Below are 17304 nucleotides of genomic sequence, written 5' to 3'. Positions count from 1 at the left end.
AACTTTGGCTGTATTTAATAGAGGGGCGAGGATAGTTTGAAACTAACAGAGGATACCTTTACAATTGTGTAATACCCCAGGTCTATCAAGTACGATATTATACATATGTGGCCTTTCGTTGTCTATACATATAGACTGATATACGGGTTAAATTTAAACTATATCATTAGGATTTTGTGATACGCCTAGTACAAGTTACTAGTTGGTTTTCGTTTCATACATATAGTTTGATATACTAGTACAACGACCAGGCCTCGCATAATTGTTGATCATATTTATGATTAATTTAATAACGAAAATTAGCAATACTGTCAGAAAGAATCAATGCCTGGGGACTCAGGAATCAGACAGGGCGTGCTACATAACATTTGAACTGTAAATTCACGATATTTATCAATACTAGTATGGATAGACCTACATCACTGCGTATGTTGAGGTATTTAATACCAACCCTTTCTAGTGAGATAGTATGGTGGTGATATATAGAATAAGCATGTAGCCACTGAACTGCTACGGTACAGACGGTTTCGTGTGCTGTATGTCTGTATGAATTGTGTCAAAATGGATTATATTACAGGTTGATTGATTGCATTGTAATATTCCATTTAGTTGATCCTACTTCCGTCAATATCACGATGTCAGATTATGTTACCAGTTGAATGAGCTGAGTGCAACATTTTATTTAGTTAATTCTATTAACGTCAAAATGTCTGCGTCAGCGTTAGAACTAAATGCCCGTGGTTTTATCAAGCACCGCCAACCAAACGCTGTTTGTTTTTCTACCAATTCAGAGCCGAAAACAACGAGACATTTCGTAACTCATACAGCACAATGTTCGAAATTTACAAATGCAACATGGATGGAATTTACACAATCGACTTCGTTACATGGATTGCGGTACATCTGGGATTATGAGACATTCACGCTAAGAAGGTAATAGATTTTCTTCTAAATCAGTGTTCGCTATTGTGTTCAAACTGAAAATGCTTCGGAGTTTTGTTTGCTTATTTGTCTTATAGGATAAGGGGGTGGGCCGTCGTTGTGGATACTATTTGAACCAAGCAAAGAACAAAGCTTCAATTTGAGATCACTCTCTCCAAGGCCTATACATCTATAGGGGTAAACAGTAAAATTCAGTAACTACCTTGTTTTTCCTCTAAATTTCATCGTATAATTTTTATGGCCAAATAATATTAAGAAGACCAGTTTACTTAAGTTAGCAACATCCGTCATAAGTTACAGCACGCGCATACGATTTTTGTTCGCAGGAAGGCGATCACCGCGTGCTTGTAGCTTACGACTGATGGAGGAGTTTGAATTATTCGACTTACATCTTTCTGGTCCTCATTTAAGACGTCTTGGGTGTTCACATAGATAACAAACTTTCGTTGCACTTTTTCATCAAATTGTGATTGACTTATTTTCATGTTTTTCTGATTTATGTTTTGTTCTAATGATTATTGTCCCCTTGAAATGAATAGAGTTCTTCTTTGCAATAAGATAAAATACCAAATATTAATTCCAGATAGGATCACAATTAAAGTCTCTACGGCGCTAACGAGATTTTATAACAAAGGAGAATACCCTTAGAAGTTATTATTGAAAATCCTTGACAATCAATAAGGGTCTTCCTTTCAATATAATAGAAAGATTGGATCATAACTAAAATAAATTCCATAACGTTATGTTAATAATTGCAGACTATTACAAACTGGCATGATTCGGGTATGACTATTTAAACACATTGAAAAACAGTAGGAAGAATCATCATTTCAATGCAAAAGACAATCCATGTCCATTTCAAAAAAATACATGTATTATTGTATATAGCCTCAATTACACTATCAAGAAATATGAACGACTACCATTTTTTCCCAGTAAGATAACATCATCAATGTTGATTTAAATTGATAAATAATTGGCGTTTTCAATGTCGAAGACTTTGGATGATATTGGGTTAGGGACTTAGCTACTTTAAGTACATGTCGAAATTTGACATAAAGTAAATAGATGCTTGGTATGAAATAAACCACTTCCGCTTAACCTTTTTGAAAGAACATCTAGCAATATATGCCTTCATTAATGCAAATGTCAATTCAACACTTTATTTTGGATGGATGACATCCAATTACCATGCTTAGTGTTATTAGAAAGCCCGTCAAATTGAATAAACATTACTAAAACATTCTTGTGATTGTTCTCTGTGGAAATAGTCTAAAAGCAAATGTGACAACAATCAATTACCTTGCAGTCAAAATGATAACCGACAAAAACGCAACGTTATTTTGATAATTATAGTCAACTGTAAACAAAGACACGCTCATAAATGGTATGCTTTTTCACAGTTCATAACTTATTGACTGTAAACCATTTTATCAATGAATCCAAAGGAGGTTGTTATAACTACCGTCATGGAGACAACGTATCAATAGCGATAATAAATTTAGTATGCATGTGCAATTAAGGCCAAAATAAATTAAGGTAAAATTGCCGTCGACATTAATTTATCAAGTAAAATTCACATTGGATCTAGTTTTATTTTTTTTGATGGAAGCTAATAGACTAAAATTATATTGGAAAGAACAAAGACCTTCACCTCGTCTTCAAATAGACATTTCCGTCATTATATATTACTATACTGTAATTCGATACCTGAAATGTGACGCATTGCAGGAAAGGTTAATAATCAACTGTTCCACCAATGTATAATATATTAAACAGCAAAAAAATCGTCGCTTTTTCAAATACAACCAAAAATTGATGTAAACTTACTTGAATGTCAAAAAGGTACGTCAACATAAAAATCGATATCCATGCACATTTTAAACTTTACGATTGAACGGGTTTGGGGAGCAGTTTCTTACAATGTAAGATTTTCGCGGCAAATTGGGACATCGTTTTACATGTCTGAAAAATTAAACCGTCATGTACGTTTTATTCGTGCTTTAACAGGCCATTTGACGCCCCAGAATCATTGCAAATCGTTTCAATTGCAGTGTTCGTGCTATTGAATGTTTAAGGGAACATTACGACCCTAATAACAGCACGCAGTGATCGCCCAAGAGTACTTGGCAACGTCAAGATAGGCACATCCATCGCCAGCAGTTACAAAATCGCCTTGAAGCAGCCACACAAACCACACGACAGACCATTTGCATTCATCAGTGCTCACACAGTCCGCCGCCGACTAGTTCGTCATCGCAGAGATCGACTGCAGTGAGCTTTCCAGCGTCACCACTGTAATTTATTCGTTTGAATTATTTTAAAATTAATTTCAGAGCTCAAAGTAAACGTATTTTTTCTCTTAATTCATTGCGAAGATGGTTTTTTTTTGGCTGCTGTTCAGTATATGTTTCCAAATACCCCCAAACGTATTTATTTTGAGCACACCCTGGCTGAAAACAATCAACGTGTCTACAAATAAGGCCAAAGAAGAAATCACAACAGGTTGGATTATGTATATAATAGGTTGTGTAATCGATGTGAGAACAGGCGAAACAGGTATTGCTGCTTGTTAACTAGTATTTGCACCATTATTAATCTATCATTCCTATACAAGCTTCAAAGTATGCTAAAATTTGGTAATCCGACAATCATATCTACGACGCCTTTACACACAGTGCTGGGTTTCAATTACTCAAGGGAGCCTACTTTTTTTTACCTCTTCTTCTAACACAATATTTCATGACAATAACAGGGGGTAGCGGTCTGTGAGATTTGAGTTATACATGATACATTCTGGAAAGCTCGGAAACTTGCTGCCATCCGTCTGGTTCATTTTTGGTACACGGGAAATTACCCAGGGTATGATTCTGTTGTCTTTATGCGACAAAAATTTCGTGCTACTTACTACTTACTGTGACCAATAATGTATTTATTAGAAATATTGTACCGTCAAACTACCCGCATGTGATCTTCCCGACAATGGCCGACATATATTAATCATGCACATACCGTGATAACTGTCACACCTAAATGATACACTGGTATTTGTGACTCATACATACTATATGATTGTTATTCCCTGCTAAACTTTGATATTACTAAATTAGTTTGTACCAGTTCCTATAATTAGCCATATGGTTATATATATAGTTACTAAGTTTAAGTAGTTCTTTGGGGTTTAACAGATATTAAATACCAATGCTATCCTTGTGGTCGAATTCTCTACTCTTACCTTGGAAAGTGTGTACTTGATTTAGATATCAAAAACATCAAATTTTTGTGTCATATACAGACTTAGATTTGGGGTTTTATCAACCTTCCAACATAGGCAACCCAACACATTCGGGAGAAATTATGTGAACCGCCACTAAGGTTTGCGTAAGTTTAATTAAGTCTAACCTGATTGGTTTATAGCCTCAGTGAATGCCACTCTTTGCTTGATGAAGGTGGCGTTTTAACTATAACTCAAAAGTGAATTTTACGTATTCATGTGAAACACATTATTTTATAGGTTAATGTTAGATTATTATCATGTAGGTTAATAAGAATCGTTAATGTCAGAATACAGAATAGTATTATGTAGGTCAATAAGAATTTTAATGTCAAAACATCTCGACCGTTTTCAATAGGAGATGGAATGATAGATAATATTACACATTAAATGTAAAAATAGAATAAAATGAATCAAATACGATATCCTATCCGTTGGTACTGTATTACAAACGTTACAAGTTTGCTGAATTCTAATTCTTCTGGGATTTGGCGAAATTGACAAGTTTAACTTTTCCGAAAAGAAAAGGCTTTAATATACTAAGCAGCAAAATGAACGTCAGGTTGGTATGTTACTCTGAATAGACGCATTGCATAAAACTTGCCAAATGCTTTTATTGTATATTTGTGACCACATCTCCAACTTTACCTGAGCAAAAAGGCTCCTTCCCAAACACAGAATTGAACCCAGGAAATGTTCTCAAAAACGCAACCTGACTTCTGAGATGGTAATGTGTTCTCCATGATTTTCATGTGACTCATGCTGCACGTGCTGTTCACCGGGACCAGCCCTATAAAATGCACCCCCATACCTGGTTGAACCATTCACACTACAACGTCAGAAGCATGCCACCACTCAGGACAGCTCAGAGGAACCAGGCGCTTGGAAGATTCGAAGCTGGCCACACTGTTCAAGCCGTTGCCAGTACTTCCAGGTCAATGTTCGGACCATCTACAGGCTTCAGCAACGCTTTCGGGCCACCAACACGCCGCATGATCGCCACCGAACTGGTAGACCAAGGGTTAACACAAGGCGACAGGACCGCCATGTTGTGCGATAGCACGTGCAGAATCTCTTCACACAGGCATCTGAGACAGCACGCCAGTGGGAACACACGGAAGACCCATCAGTACCGATACCGTGCGCCGACGTCTCACCAGAGAGAACATCCATTGCCGTAGACCGCCATCGACATGAACGTCTACAGTTTGTCCAACAGCACCAGAACTGGCGACACAGACAATGGGCTCGCAGATGAGAGTCGATATTGCGTATCAACTGCAGATGGCAGGACCAGAATATAGCGTCAACGTGGCCAGCGTTATTCTGACCAATGTGTCATGGAACGAGACTCATGGGTAGGTCCAAGCATAATGGTTTGGGGTGTAATCGGCATGAACCAGAGAGTGGGTCCTGTGGTGTGCCAAAATCTTGGTCCAGGGAGAGGAGGTGTCATCACAACAGTGCGCTACATCGATCAACGTTTTCCAGCATGACAACGCTCGTGCCCACACCGCCAGAGTTACTCGGGACTTTCTACAGCAGAACGGTGTCAACGTTATGCACTGGTCAGCCCTTAGTCCGGACTTAAACCCGATTGAACATCGTTGGGATGAAATTCAGAGGAGACTTTAAGTTATTAAAATAACGTCGTACCGAGACCAAACACAGCCGATGGATTGCGTCCGGCTTTTCTGAGAGTGTGGTTCCAGGTGCCAATGGCGTTCATCAATCGTCTGGTCCACTTCATGTACAGACGCTGCGCTGCTGTTATTGACACTCGCGGTGGACACGCCAGATACTGGTGTATAGACTGTGTACAGACTCTAAACCTTCTCGTAATGTCTTGGAATTGTGATGAATTAATCACTAATGTTTCAACATACTGTTCACAAAAAATTGCTTTGATCCATTTAGTAAGTCGTTTTCTAGAATGATTTAATTAAAGTACCGCTCTGATTTTGAAATCGTACTGACGTTTTTTTTTGCTGTTTAGTATATTTTTTAATTTAATATTTATAACCCCCGTTTATAATCTATTCCTCGTGGATTGTGTATTTAAGGAAAAGTATTCCCATTTTCGCACTGTCAAACAATTGTGTACATAAGCCTTTTAGATATCACGGTGACCTATCTAGTTTCAATTTATAACGGTAGAATATATATAAGCTTAATTACACTATGAATGTATGTGTTTATGAATAAATAATCAACTATTTTCTAATCTGATAATGGCTGTTATCAGTTCTAATTATGTATTGTACTGCACTCTGAAGATTGTGTATTTTATAATCCAGTCAATAATGCAGTTTTCGAACCAACGAATAGCAAATATGATATCGCCTTTCAATTATCTTTTGAAAATACAATATGTCACAGTCGAACGGACAGTTGATAAATTGGAATGATACAGGAAATCATTAAGTCTCCAATGCGACTCGTACATTGTTATCTTCATTGCAAAATTTAACCAAGCTATATTTTGATTGTTCGGTTTTTCACGACCATATAATCTAGGTTATTTATATTACCCTTGTTTTTTACCTAATATTAAATTTCTTCTGTTAATTACAGGGGTGTTAAACTAGGTACATAACTTCCTGTTATTTATCTTATCACCAGTTCTCAAATAACAGTTTTTATCAACAGTTTTCAAAGAAAGCTCACTGCTTAAAGGCTCAATACCACTCTTTTTGTAACTGAATAATATGTCCCAATCTTTATTCTGGTCAACAAATTGTACTATTTTAGAATATTTCAATTAATTGATGATACAAATTTCATCTTAACACACCTTATTTAAAAATTTTGAAAAATTCAACATAATGGTTTGAAACGTCTAACGTAAACCTTTTCAAATGAAACTTCGATTTAAAAATATTTTCGAACCCCCCTGGACAAGTAAAATAGGATGTAATGGATAATTTTCACAACAGGTAGGACACTTAAACATCTAGTACTTAGATAGGGATATTATTTATTTTCTGGAGCTTTCAAGCCAGCAAGAGTGTTATTGTCCCTTTAAAGCTAACCACAAGAACGTCTTTTTTATTTTTTTTTATTTTCAGGATTATATGGTTGTTACTGGTGTTGGGTGGTATTGGTTTGATGTCCTTCCAGATAGTAGACAGACTCTTATATTTTATGAGTTTTCCTGTTACAGTCAATCTCCATGTTAACTATAACAAATCTCTTCTCTTCCCGGCTGTCACATTCTGTAATCAAAACGCCTTTAGGTAAGATTCAAAATGCAAAGTACATGTATTGGTATATTTTACCACCCAGGCCTGCTTTCAATACATCTAAACATTGTTTTGTGACATATATTATGTCGGTATCTACAATCATTGCAGATATAGTTTCGGGGCATTTATGTTCTGATATGATATTATACGTGTGGTCGGTATCACCAGCGAGGCAGTGTACGCTATTTCGTGTAAGACACCTGACGCCATTAGCTGATTATGTTGATATATTCGATCTTAGAATTTCAGTTCAAAAGTTTATTTAGGAATCATGTATGCGGTAGCATATTGATAAAACTGTTTGGATGATACCACTCTAATTTTAAAGAGATCCGTCCTGTTCCGAGTTTAGTTGAAAATTAAGAGTATCAGTCCGTATACATTTGTGGTGCTCTTTGGGTTTGTAAAGTAGATATATCTATATATTCTACAGTATAGATATATTTACGTTGGTAGACTTACCCAATATTTTAAGTAAACAAACGTAGCGTTTTGAACTCCATGACCTTATTTTTTACCAATATATACGAGATCTAAACATTTGTGTCTTCGGGTAGATGTGTTCATATTACTTTTTGTAAAATCATCTTATTGTTTCAGATCAAGTGCCTCAGCAGAACACGGTAGATACCAACTGATTAATAACATGTACACCAACATACACAATTTCTCACTGGATGACCTAGATAGATTCAACAGTAGCAATATTCTTCTGGATGATCTGTTCTTAGCATCTGCTCACAAGATCGAAGATATGATAGTTAGGTATGGAATATGCATAATAAATTTATTTATCATAACATTTTCTCCAGTTTTCGCCCATCCGCTAAAGACCCACGTGCGCATAATACTCCCGAAATGACCTGTGTTGTGTTGAGTGGACTCTCGCTACTTGTGGTTCTTTCAATAGAAAGCATATTGTCATTGTGAACTCTCTGTCTCTACTCGATTACAGGTGCAATATTATTTCTTTATTAAAGAATTCCAAGTCCTTTACATCTTGAGTGACGTGTTCTAATTGGAGTATTAAATTGGTTTTGTTTTTTTTTCGGGTTTTTTTCTGTTTAAAAATATATACTGCTATACTGCTATACTGCGAGATGTAAATTAACGAAATAACGAACATTATTTGTGTAATGCATGACTAACTTCATCGCGTATCATTAACGTTTAAATAGGAATTTCCGATCAATTAGCGTGTTGAATTTGTTGAGGAAATATAAATGTCACTGCATTGTTATTACAATTTGCAGTTTTATAAATGTATGTACGTCCTCAAAGTAAAGGGAATAGATCGAATACATTTTATTATATACATTTCGGTGGTCAATTATCGTAACTTTTTCATTTTAAGGTTTTTAATCTCAAATGAAATGAAATGAAATGTACTTTTATGGCACGTCAGCTCCAGTCGGGTTTTCAATCTCAAATGAATAACAATATGCAAAAGAGATTCTACCAATTTTCGTCTGCAACTTTTTCCCTTTAGAAATCCATTAAATAATAAGTTTTGTATTTCAATAATTGGCTTGCGCACAGCTGTCCTGAGAAATGTGGCTGTCGTGAGTACCAATTAAAATGCACATGGTTAGACGCGAAAACGTGCAAGTGTGAGCTCGGACCAATGACACTTGCACAGATAGAGTACACATTTTTGGTCGGATTTCCAGCAATTGTCATCCGAGATTGTAACAAAACATAATGGTGTCGTGAACTAGGCAGTGCATTTTAACCCTTTACAAAACACCAGATACCATTTAAAATCTAAGCGCTATTACAATGTTTAGTTTTGTGGACTTTGACTTGGGTGCTCTTTAGTATCGTTGATGTATATTTTATTTTAGTTTTATTCTAAGGCCTGTCATTGAGTCAGCTCGGGGGGTTTCGATTCCCCGGTTGTACTTGACAAGGAGTAGAGTCGCCTGTCCAACCTCGTGGGGTTTCTCCGGGTCCTTCGGTTTCCTCGCACTGCTAAATACCCCTACACGCAAGCGAATTAATTTGTGTCGAGTGGACGTTAACACCCATCGCTCTCTCTCTCTCTCTCTCTCTCTCTCTCTCTATTATTATTATTATTATTATTATTGTTACTACTACCGCAATAAAACAACTGATATCGATATGTTAGTTGTATGTATACTGTTTAAAACATTAATAATATAATTTATAAAAACTACGCAATATACTATGATGTGGCTAATAATGTTATTTATTATGAGTTCATATAGTTTGCAAAAAGGTTCATTTTTACTTGAAATTGTGTATAATGTTACTCATTCCATAATACCAAATATTAACTCCTATTTAAACAGTGCATATGCCTTGACGTCCGTATTTAAACTTCTTAGCTAACCATAAAACTAAATGTAATGTAACTAAAACTTATTTTCCCAGGTGTAAATGGAGAGGGAGTGATTGCGATGAGACAGATTTTACAAGGAGTATATCCGAACGAGGGGTCTGTTTTACTTTTAATAGTGAAAATAATCAACATTTTAATCAACTTAGTGTGGACTCGGTTGGTAAGACAAATAGATTTACAGAGTGACAGGCATGGTCAAATGAAGAAAAAGAAAATGCGAATCTGATTAGTAAAATACAAAAACTCATAAATATTCAGTTGTTTGCACTTACATATGTTACATGTTCAATATTCACATCAAGATTTGATTAAATGTGTATTTAGTTTATCGTGCCATCTACATAAACTGCATTTTTTATAACGGATATAAATTGTTTTTTCTTTCCTCTCTTTTTTTATGAGGTTCTGACAATGGCTTATCATTAACGCTAAATATAGAAGACTATGAGTATATGCCTGGTCCTAATGATGGTGCTGGAATCAAACTATTGGTACATGACCAGAAACAGTTTCCTAAAGTACATGAGCTTGGAATAGCATTATCTGTTGGGTTACACTCATTTGTTGGTTTACAATTTGTTTCGGTATGCATTGTTGAGATATGTTTAATTGCCCAAATTATTTCATGTTTTCCAAGTTGGCAGATTTCCATCTCCTTGCTTTCTCACTGCCTTGTACCCCGTGTTAAATGTATCAGTCACCATACCATTCTGATACTTTACACTTGTCTGTCGTCTAAATATTCAGCGAAGGCTCTATTTTCCATTCGGAATAACAAATGCTACTACTATATTTCAGATATTGTTTTGAAAGGATAGACACATAATTGAAACTTGTTCAGGGGCTTATGACTAATTTATGCATTGATTCCCATACTTACTTTTGTTCTATTCCAGTGCTTATCCAGTTTCATAGTTTCATTATACATTTGACATATCATCCAGTTTTACAGTCTGATAATATATTTCGCATTTCTTGATTTCCAGTGTATTGACGTAATTGATTTAGGTTTACCTACGTCCAGATTTATAGTCTAATAATAGGTTTTATATCTTACATGATTTTCAGTTTATTGAATTAATATATTTACGGTTTCCCCTGATCAGCGATCACTCTTGTTCATCATACCACCAACCAACCACCCACCCCCACCCACCCACCCCGCATACACGCTTCCGCATACACGCTTTCTCTTTACATTATTATTTATCTATAGCAAAGGTTAATTGTTTTCCCATTAATAGTGTTAATACATTGATATTTATAAATAGTAGGACCCCCCAACACACACACACACACACACACTTTTTTTAGCCTGTAATAGTTTCCGCTGTGTCGGTTTAGATGTAAATGGCCCCTTAATCAAAGGTGTTTTAGTTTTAATTCTGTTTGATTGTTATTTTTGTTGCATATTCTGTATGTATTTGTCTATTACTCACATATCTGTATCATGTGCTTGGTAAATACGAGAGTATCCTCGTCGAAACGTCGCTTAGTATTAAAGTCAGTAATTGTGTATCCATGAAACTTTACCCTGTGTTAATTTAAACCAGTTTACTTTTTTTTTTATAAACAATGAACATTTCTTTTTATTTCAGGTAAGCAATTTGCCCAAGCCTCATGGTCGTTGTAAAACACCTAAATTAAAATATTTTGACTATTATTCTCCAGATAATTGTCAAGTAGACTGTTACACCTCCATAGTTATAAACCACTGTGGCTGTAAACTTCACTTCATGCCCCATACAATTGGTAAATACATACATATATTTTTGTTCGCCGCAGGGGACAGTTAAAATGAGTGTCCGTTACACTTTTGGGGGCGGGGGGCACAGTTACTCTCCCTCTAATTGAGGTAGGATGATCAATCTTGGTGTATGTGTTTATTGGGTGAATCACTTGATGAAGTTCGAAGATAAGCATTTTCTGCTTGGGTTATGTTTTGTGATGCCATAACTTTGGTTCAAGTTAAGTGAGAGTGATAAATATTGTGTATAGTTTTATTATATCAATAGCTTGACCAGGTTCGATAATAAGCAGAGCGATAACAAATTGATGCAGACTTCGGCGCTCGAAAAGTTTTGTCCACTCAAAATAAGAGCAGAGCTAGAACAAATTGCAACAGATGGTTTCTTGGTAGCGTTGTGTTCGTGGAGTGAAAAGCTTGTCGTGTGTCCAGATTCAGAACTTGTCGCCGACTCTAGATGTTGCAAAGTATCATGGTTTCCGTGTGTACTACCAGGTGCATTTGAGAATGGGGAGGGGTGGTGAATCAAGCCCAGAAGAGTGGAGATGGAGACTTGCGAAAGCAAATTAGAACCCAAAATAATTGACTCCGTGCCACCTCCAGAGGCAATCCCGAAAAGCATCAATTGTGGCTGTAACGTAGAATTGTGACTCTTTCCCCGAAACGAAAATCAGAGAGCTTTGGATATGTTGTACAGGATGATCCCAACGGTACCAAGAAACCGTCTGTTGGAATGTGTTCCAGGTTACCCTAAATTTAACGTAGATTGACTGGACTACTTTGATTCTAATTGAGTGAGAGTGGTGAAACTTCGTGTGTGGTTGACTAAATTCGATGATGGGTATTTTCTGCTTAGGTTAAGTCAAAACTTTGGTACACAATAACTCTTCCTTCTACTTGGGGTAGAATGTTTAAACTTGGCGTAGGTTTTATTAGGTGAATTCCTTGACAGTGTTTGATCATGTGCATTTTCCACTAAGGCTAAGCAGCGATAAGCAATTGTCACACGACAACTTTTGTTCTATATGGGTGAGAATCATAAACTCAGAGTATAGATTCATTAAACCGGCACCTTGTGAATTTTCTGCTTAGGATAAATAGCGATATACGATTTAATTGGTCAAGACTTTGGAACGTACCACATCTGCTTTTAATTGCGGTAGAATGTTTATACTTGGTGTTCATTAAGTGAATGTCTTGACTGAGTTCAATGAATAACATTATCCGCTAAAGCTAAGCAATTTCATTCGTCGATGCTTTGGGATAAGACAACTTCGATTCTAACTGATGGAGCGTGATGGAATTTTGTGTATAGTTCCACTAACAGGTGCTTCAAATCCTTACTGTGCAATTAGTATGTGTCATCGGGTACGTGTCCTAATTAATTGTTTATTATTAGACCTACGAGTAACAGCCGACTATCGTTTGCTACTATAATCTAAATATATATTCTCATGTTTTAGGTTCCCCGAACGTGTGTTCGTTAAAGCAATATTACTCATGTTATCTTCCACAAAAAGGTAAGATGTAATCTCAAGTGTTCACTTTAATACTTCTGATTAATGTTGATTCTTAAAACCCAATACGTACTATTTAAATTTAGATACTTGTGATATAACAGTGGTCTGATTCAAATTACCGATTTCCTTGGTGAGAGTGGACCTGTGATTCGCAAGTCATTACCCATATAATATAAAATAGAATTTTCATTTACCAGATGTGAATATCGTTTCGTTGTATTTCGGGTGTTAAGAATTCAAAAGTAAGGAAAATAAACGAATTTATTACCTGATTTTAAATTCATTGAACCACACCTGGATAAAATAGGATAGCGGTCTAATCGAACACAATAGGGATTCAGCAGCCAAGGTGAACATGTAACCGTGCGGTCACTACATCTAGGTGGGGTTTTATCATCTAGTACTCACAACCTTCGCTCCTCAATAGAAGCCATGATAGTCGAGCAGGGAGTCGCCCCCTCGATTAGAATACAAGGGGATCGGATCCAGTATAAAGAGTCGTAAAAAGGCCAGGTCGTCACGTGTCAGGGGTAGCAGCTGCGGTCCACGCCCAGGTCCGCAGATTGACATACAAGCAAAAGAATCGTCGTTCTCCGGGCAAAACTCTCCTACCTTGCATTAAAATAATATATAAAAGTTCAAATACTCACTTAACGATAAAATAATACGAGCGTATAATAAATGTTTAAATATTATATATTTGTCTCCAAATGGCCTACGTGTTGGGTTGATGGAATGTTAAACCCCATTCAACACCAGTTCTGGCTATTTATTTCACGAATTTGTTCATTGACTAAGATTGTAATTTTTGATTTGCAAGAGCCATATCATTGGTGTAAACATCTGTAATTTCATTGTTTTTCCAGATCATTTTATTGATGAAATGCATCAAACTTGCTCCTGTCCAGTTTCTTGTGATTTTAAAATTTACGACCCTGCACTATCGTATTCCTCTTTATCAACCATGGTTCAATCGCGTCTTCTTGACGGGGTTAACATGTCCGCCATGACCCGGAATTATAACCAAGCAAGGGAAATAACTCATCGCCTGCAAAAAGAATATGCAATTCCGTTCAATAAGAAGTTATGGAACGTAAAAATAAAATATGAAATATTAGAAACAGTTGTATTGCAAGATTTGTTAAAGCAGCTGAAGGATCAAAGAAACGCCGCAATAAGTGTTTTTACAGAAATCAGCAAAGTCGGAAATAAAACGAAACATTTATATCATTTTCGTAAATATATGGTGTCCAAAAATTTTGTAAGAGCCGGTTCAGCAATGGAAGAGAGGTCGTTTTTCTCGGTGACAAATGATATGCAACAATTTGTGTTTCATGCGAAAAACTTGGTTAACATTATAGCGTTTGAAAATGCAACAACAAAGGCATCAAGACACTCATTGTTTGTATTCATATCAACGATTTTGCGAGCAAAAATGTTTATGTGCGATAACGCCATAAGTAATTACACGGAGCTCTCTGAGGCTTTTCGAAGGGGAAAGCCCATATTTAATTACGTATATCAGGACAAAGGATGGCGTGAACGGAAGGCCATTATACCAAAGGTGCTTCTCAAAAATGCTTTCAAGTTTTCAAGACTAATACGCAATCGCACGGCACGGATACCTGGTGAACTAAAACAGATCAAAACGTATTTGCAAAAAATGCTAGATATGACATCAGAGGCCTATTATAATTCGACTTTTAATGCTACCAAATTCCATATTGCCACTGTTCAGTATCTTTATTGGTGTCGCCATTTCCTTCAGAGTAAGAGTCACCTTTTAAAAGAAGGCTCTCATTGGCCAATTACTGAAATGACTAAACAACAAAATAAATTAGAATTAATCATGAATCAAATACGCTTTTTGAAAAATAATATTTTGAACGCCTTATCGAGTCTAGAAAATAATCTTGAAAATGTTGAGAATCTGTTTTTAAAGCGGATTAAAGACGGGTTGGATATGTGTGACCATTATTTAAAAGATGGTTCTGTTAGGAAATTAGACATTGCGAAATTGTTCGCCTCGGACACCATAAAAGAGGGTTCCAACTCTTTAACTGTTTTATTTAATGAAGTACGAACTCGGGGTCAGATAATATTCGACTATTGGGGTGATTTGTTAATGAGTTCGGATGCTCTGTGGAAATTAGTGTTATCTGATGTTGATATGGCATCCTATTATAAACATATGAAGATGACAAAGTATTTACAGGATTATGACAATGTATCGGAAAGTCTAACCAAAGAATACGAATCTTATCGAGATTCCCTGGATCTGAGAACAATAGTCCAGCACGTTGATGATGATTTCCTACGAGAATTGAAATCACTGATCGCTGTGTTGGAAGATTTCAATGAATCTGAAAATGTGGATCATAATTTCGTCAGGTAAAGTTTGAGAATATCAATGAAAATGAATTTTTTTTTCAATACCGTTTGTGTCTTCTTTGTTTTTAGGATCAAATTTTTAAAAGGTTGTGGAGAGTGATATGAATAGTGGGGTTTGTTTGTTCAGCGATTCTGCATATTATTGCTCATGTCTGCTTAATTGTCCAAGTAACATTTTAGTTTTATCTTCATAATAATTGTTTATCTTGCAGATGCTTTTGAGGTCAATATGCATTGCTTATCTTATAGCAAGATTTGGGAATTACTTAAGAGTATGCATTGCTTATCTTATAGCAAGATTTGGGAATTACTTAAGAGTATGTGCCCTATGTCACTTGTTTATAGACAATTATAAATAGTGTACCCACAACATTTTTAATAAATTACATGCACTGGCTACCAAACGTCCACAATATAAAAGAAATACTGGTTAATCTTTATTGCAGGTCTAATTTTCTACTGGTAAATCTATATTTCAAGGAGTTAAACTACGAACAGATCACACAACAAAAAGCTTATGATGTCTTCGCCTTATTCTGTAAGTTATCTTGATCAAGTATTATGTTAAAGCCGCAAAAAACTATAGTCGTCTTAAAAAGTATACTGGAGTGAAATCAATCAATCCTAACGTAAGATATAATCATCTAAAGTTCACATTTTACTATTTTTAATGAATACGAAAACATGCATATACTAGAACTACATGTATATACATTACTCTCTTATCGAAAATCGATCATTTTAAACCACTACATCGATGGCCTTAGCGGACAGAATTGAATATGGCTTTGGCCATATTATTGAAGTAATAAGCAATGCTGGCATTTTGTATCTTTTAAATATGATATTTTTAAAATATAAATGTTTATATTTTCAGGTGATATTGGAGGATCTATGGGATTATTTATTGGAGCAAGTGTCATGACTATATTTGAAATAATAGATCTTCTAGTTAATAGTTGCGCTGTAAAATTGTTCACAAGACCAACAGTAACGGAAACTGCTGTATAACAACTCTACCGGGTTGATAAAGCATGTTCGGTGTTAAAAAATGTGGGTTTATGTGATGTGTGATTCTGATTAGTAATAGAACATATTCTACACGATGTAACCAAAATGCATTTTTTTGAAACCAGAAAAGGGGAATATTCTAAAGGAAATTAGAATAGTATAGTGTGTTTATAGTGATTTGATGAGCAAAGCATGTTGTATATTTTCCTTTGAGATGTTCAGAGAATAATAAAAACTAAGTCTTTTTAAGCTGTTGTTATCCCTTTGATAAGGAAACTAAATGCACTTAATATTAGACACTGCCATAATTTGGAACTGACATAATTACAGTAAGGTATTTTGTGCCAGGGTTCGGTACACTCCTTTCACCCTACTAAATAATGTGTACGACTTTTACAAATTGGCCATTAAAACATTAATATTTCATTTATGGCTTGGTAGATAGCCTGGAATCCAATTTTAGTGTTCAGATGTAAGAGTATACTAAAATTTACAATTATGTTTTTCACCATCCGGTTAAATTATACACAAAGGGTTAATGCCGTCTTAGTCTGCTTATCTAATCTTCAACTAATATTTGGAATCGAATATTCTATAAGATAGACAAAAATCGTCTGATCTTTCGATTCTCAAAAATTGTTGGTCCTTGTTTACTTCTGGATCAAACGTAATACTTGGATATTAATCAAATTCATGATATCAATGGACCATTCCGGGTAGGGGTGTGTGTGGGGGGGGGGGGGGCTTATATTTTGTAATCAATATTAGCTCCAGTTCCGGCCTCCTGTTCATTATATTCATTGATATACGAA

General features: G+C 35.7%; 1 protein-coding gene across 1 annotated transcript; it reads left to right on the top strand.

Annotated features, from left to right (window-relative positions):
• Positions 1-348: 348 nt before the first annotated feature.
• On the top strand, positions 349-16737 carry LOC126828235 (uncharacterized). Its single transcript, XM_050557893.2, has 10 exons — positions 349-933; positions 7285-7452; positions 8062-8226; positions 9856-9983; positions 10226-10407; positions 11422-11575; positions 13034-13090; positions 13957-15481; positions 15928-16019; positions 16359-16737. The coding sequence occupies exons 1-10, from the start codon at positions 707-709 to the stop codon at positions 16490-16492; spliced, it is 2832 nt and encodes a 943-aa protein (XP_050413850.2). The 5' UTR covers positions 349-706; the 3' UTR covers positions 16493-16737.
• Positions 16738-17304: the final 567 nt, after the last annotated feature.

Source organism: Patella vulgata, chromosome 7 (genome assembly GCF_932274485.2).
Source record: "Patella vulgata chromosome 7, xgPatVulg1.2, whole genome shotgun sequence".
NCBI lineage: Eukaryota > Metazoa > Mollusca > Gastropoda > Patellidae > Patella > Patella vulgata.
Note: the sequence above shows the minus strand (reverse complement) of the source record. Positions and strands in the feature narration are given on the sequence as shown.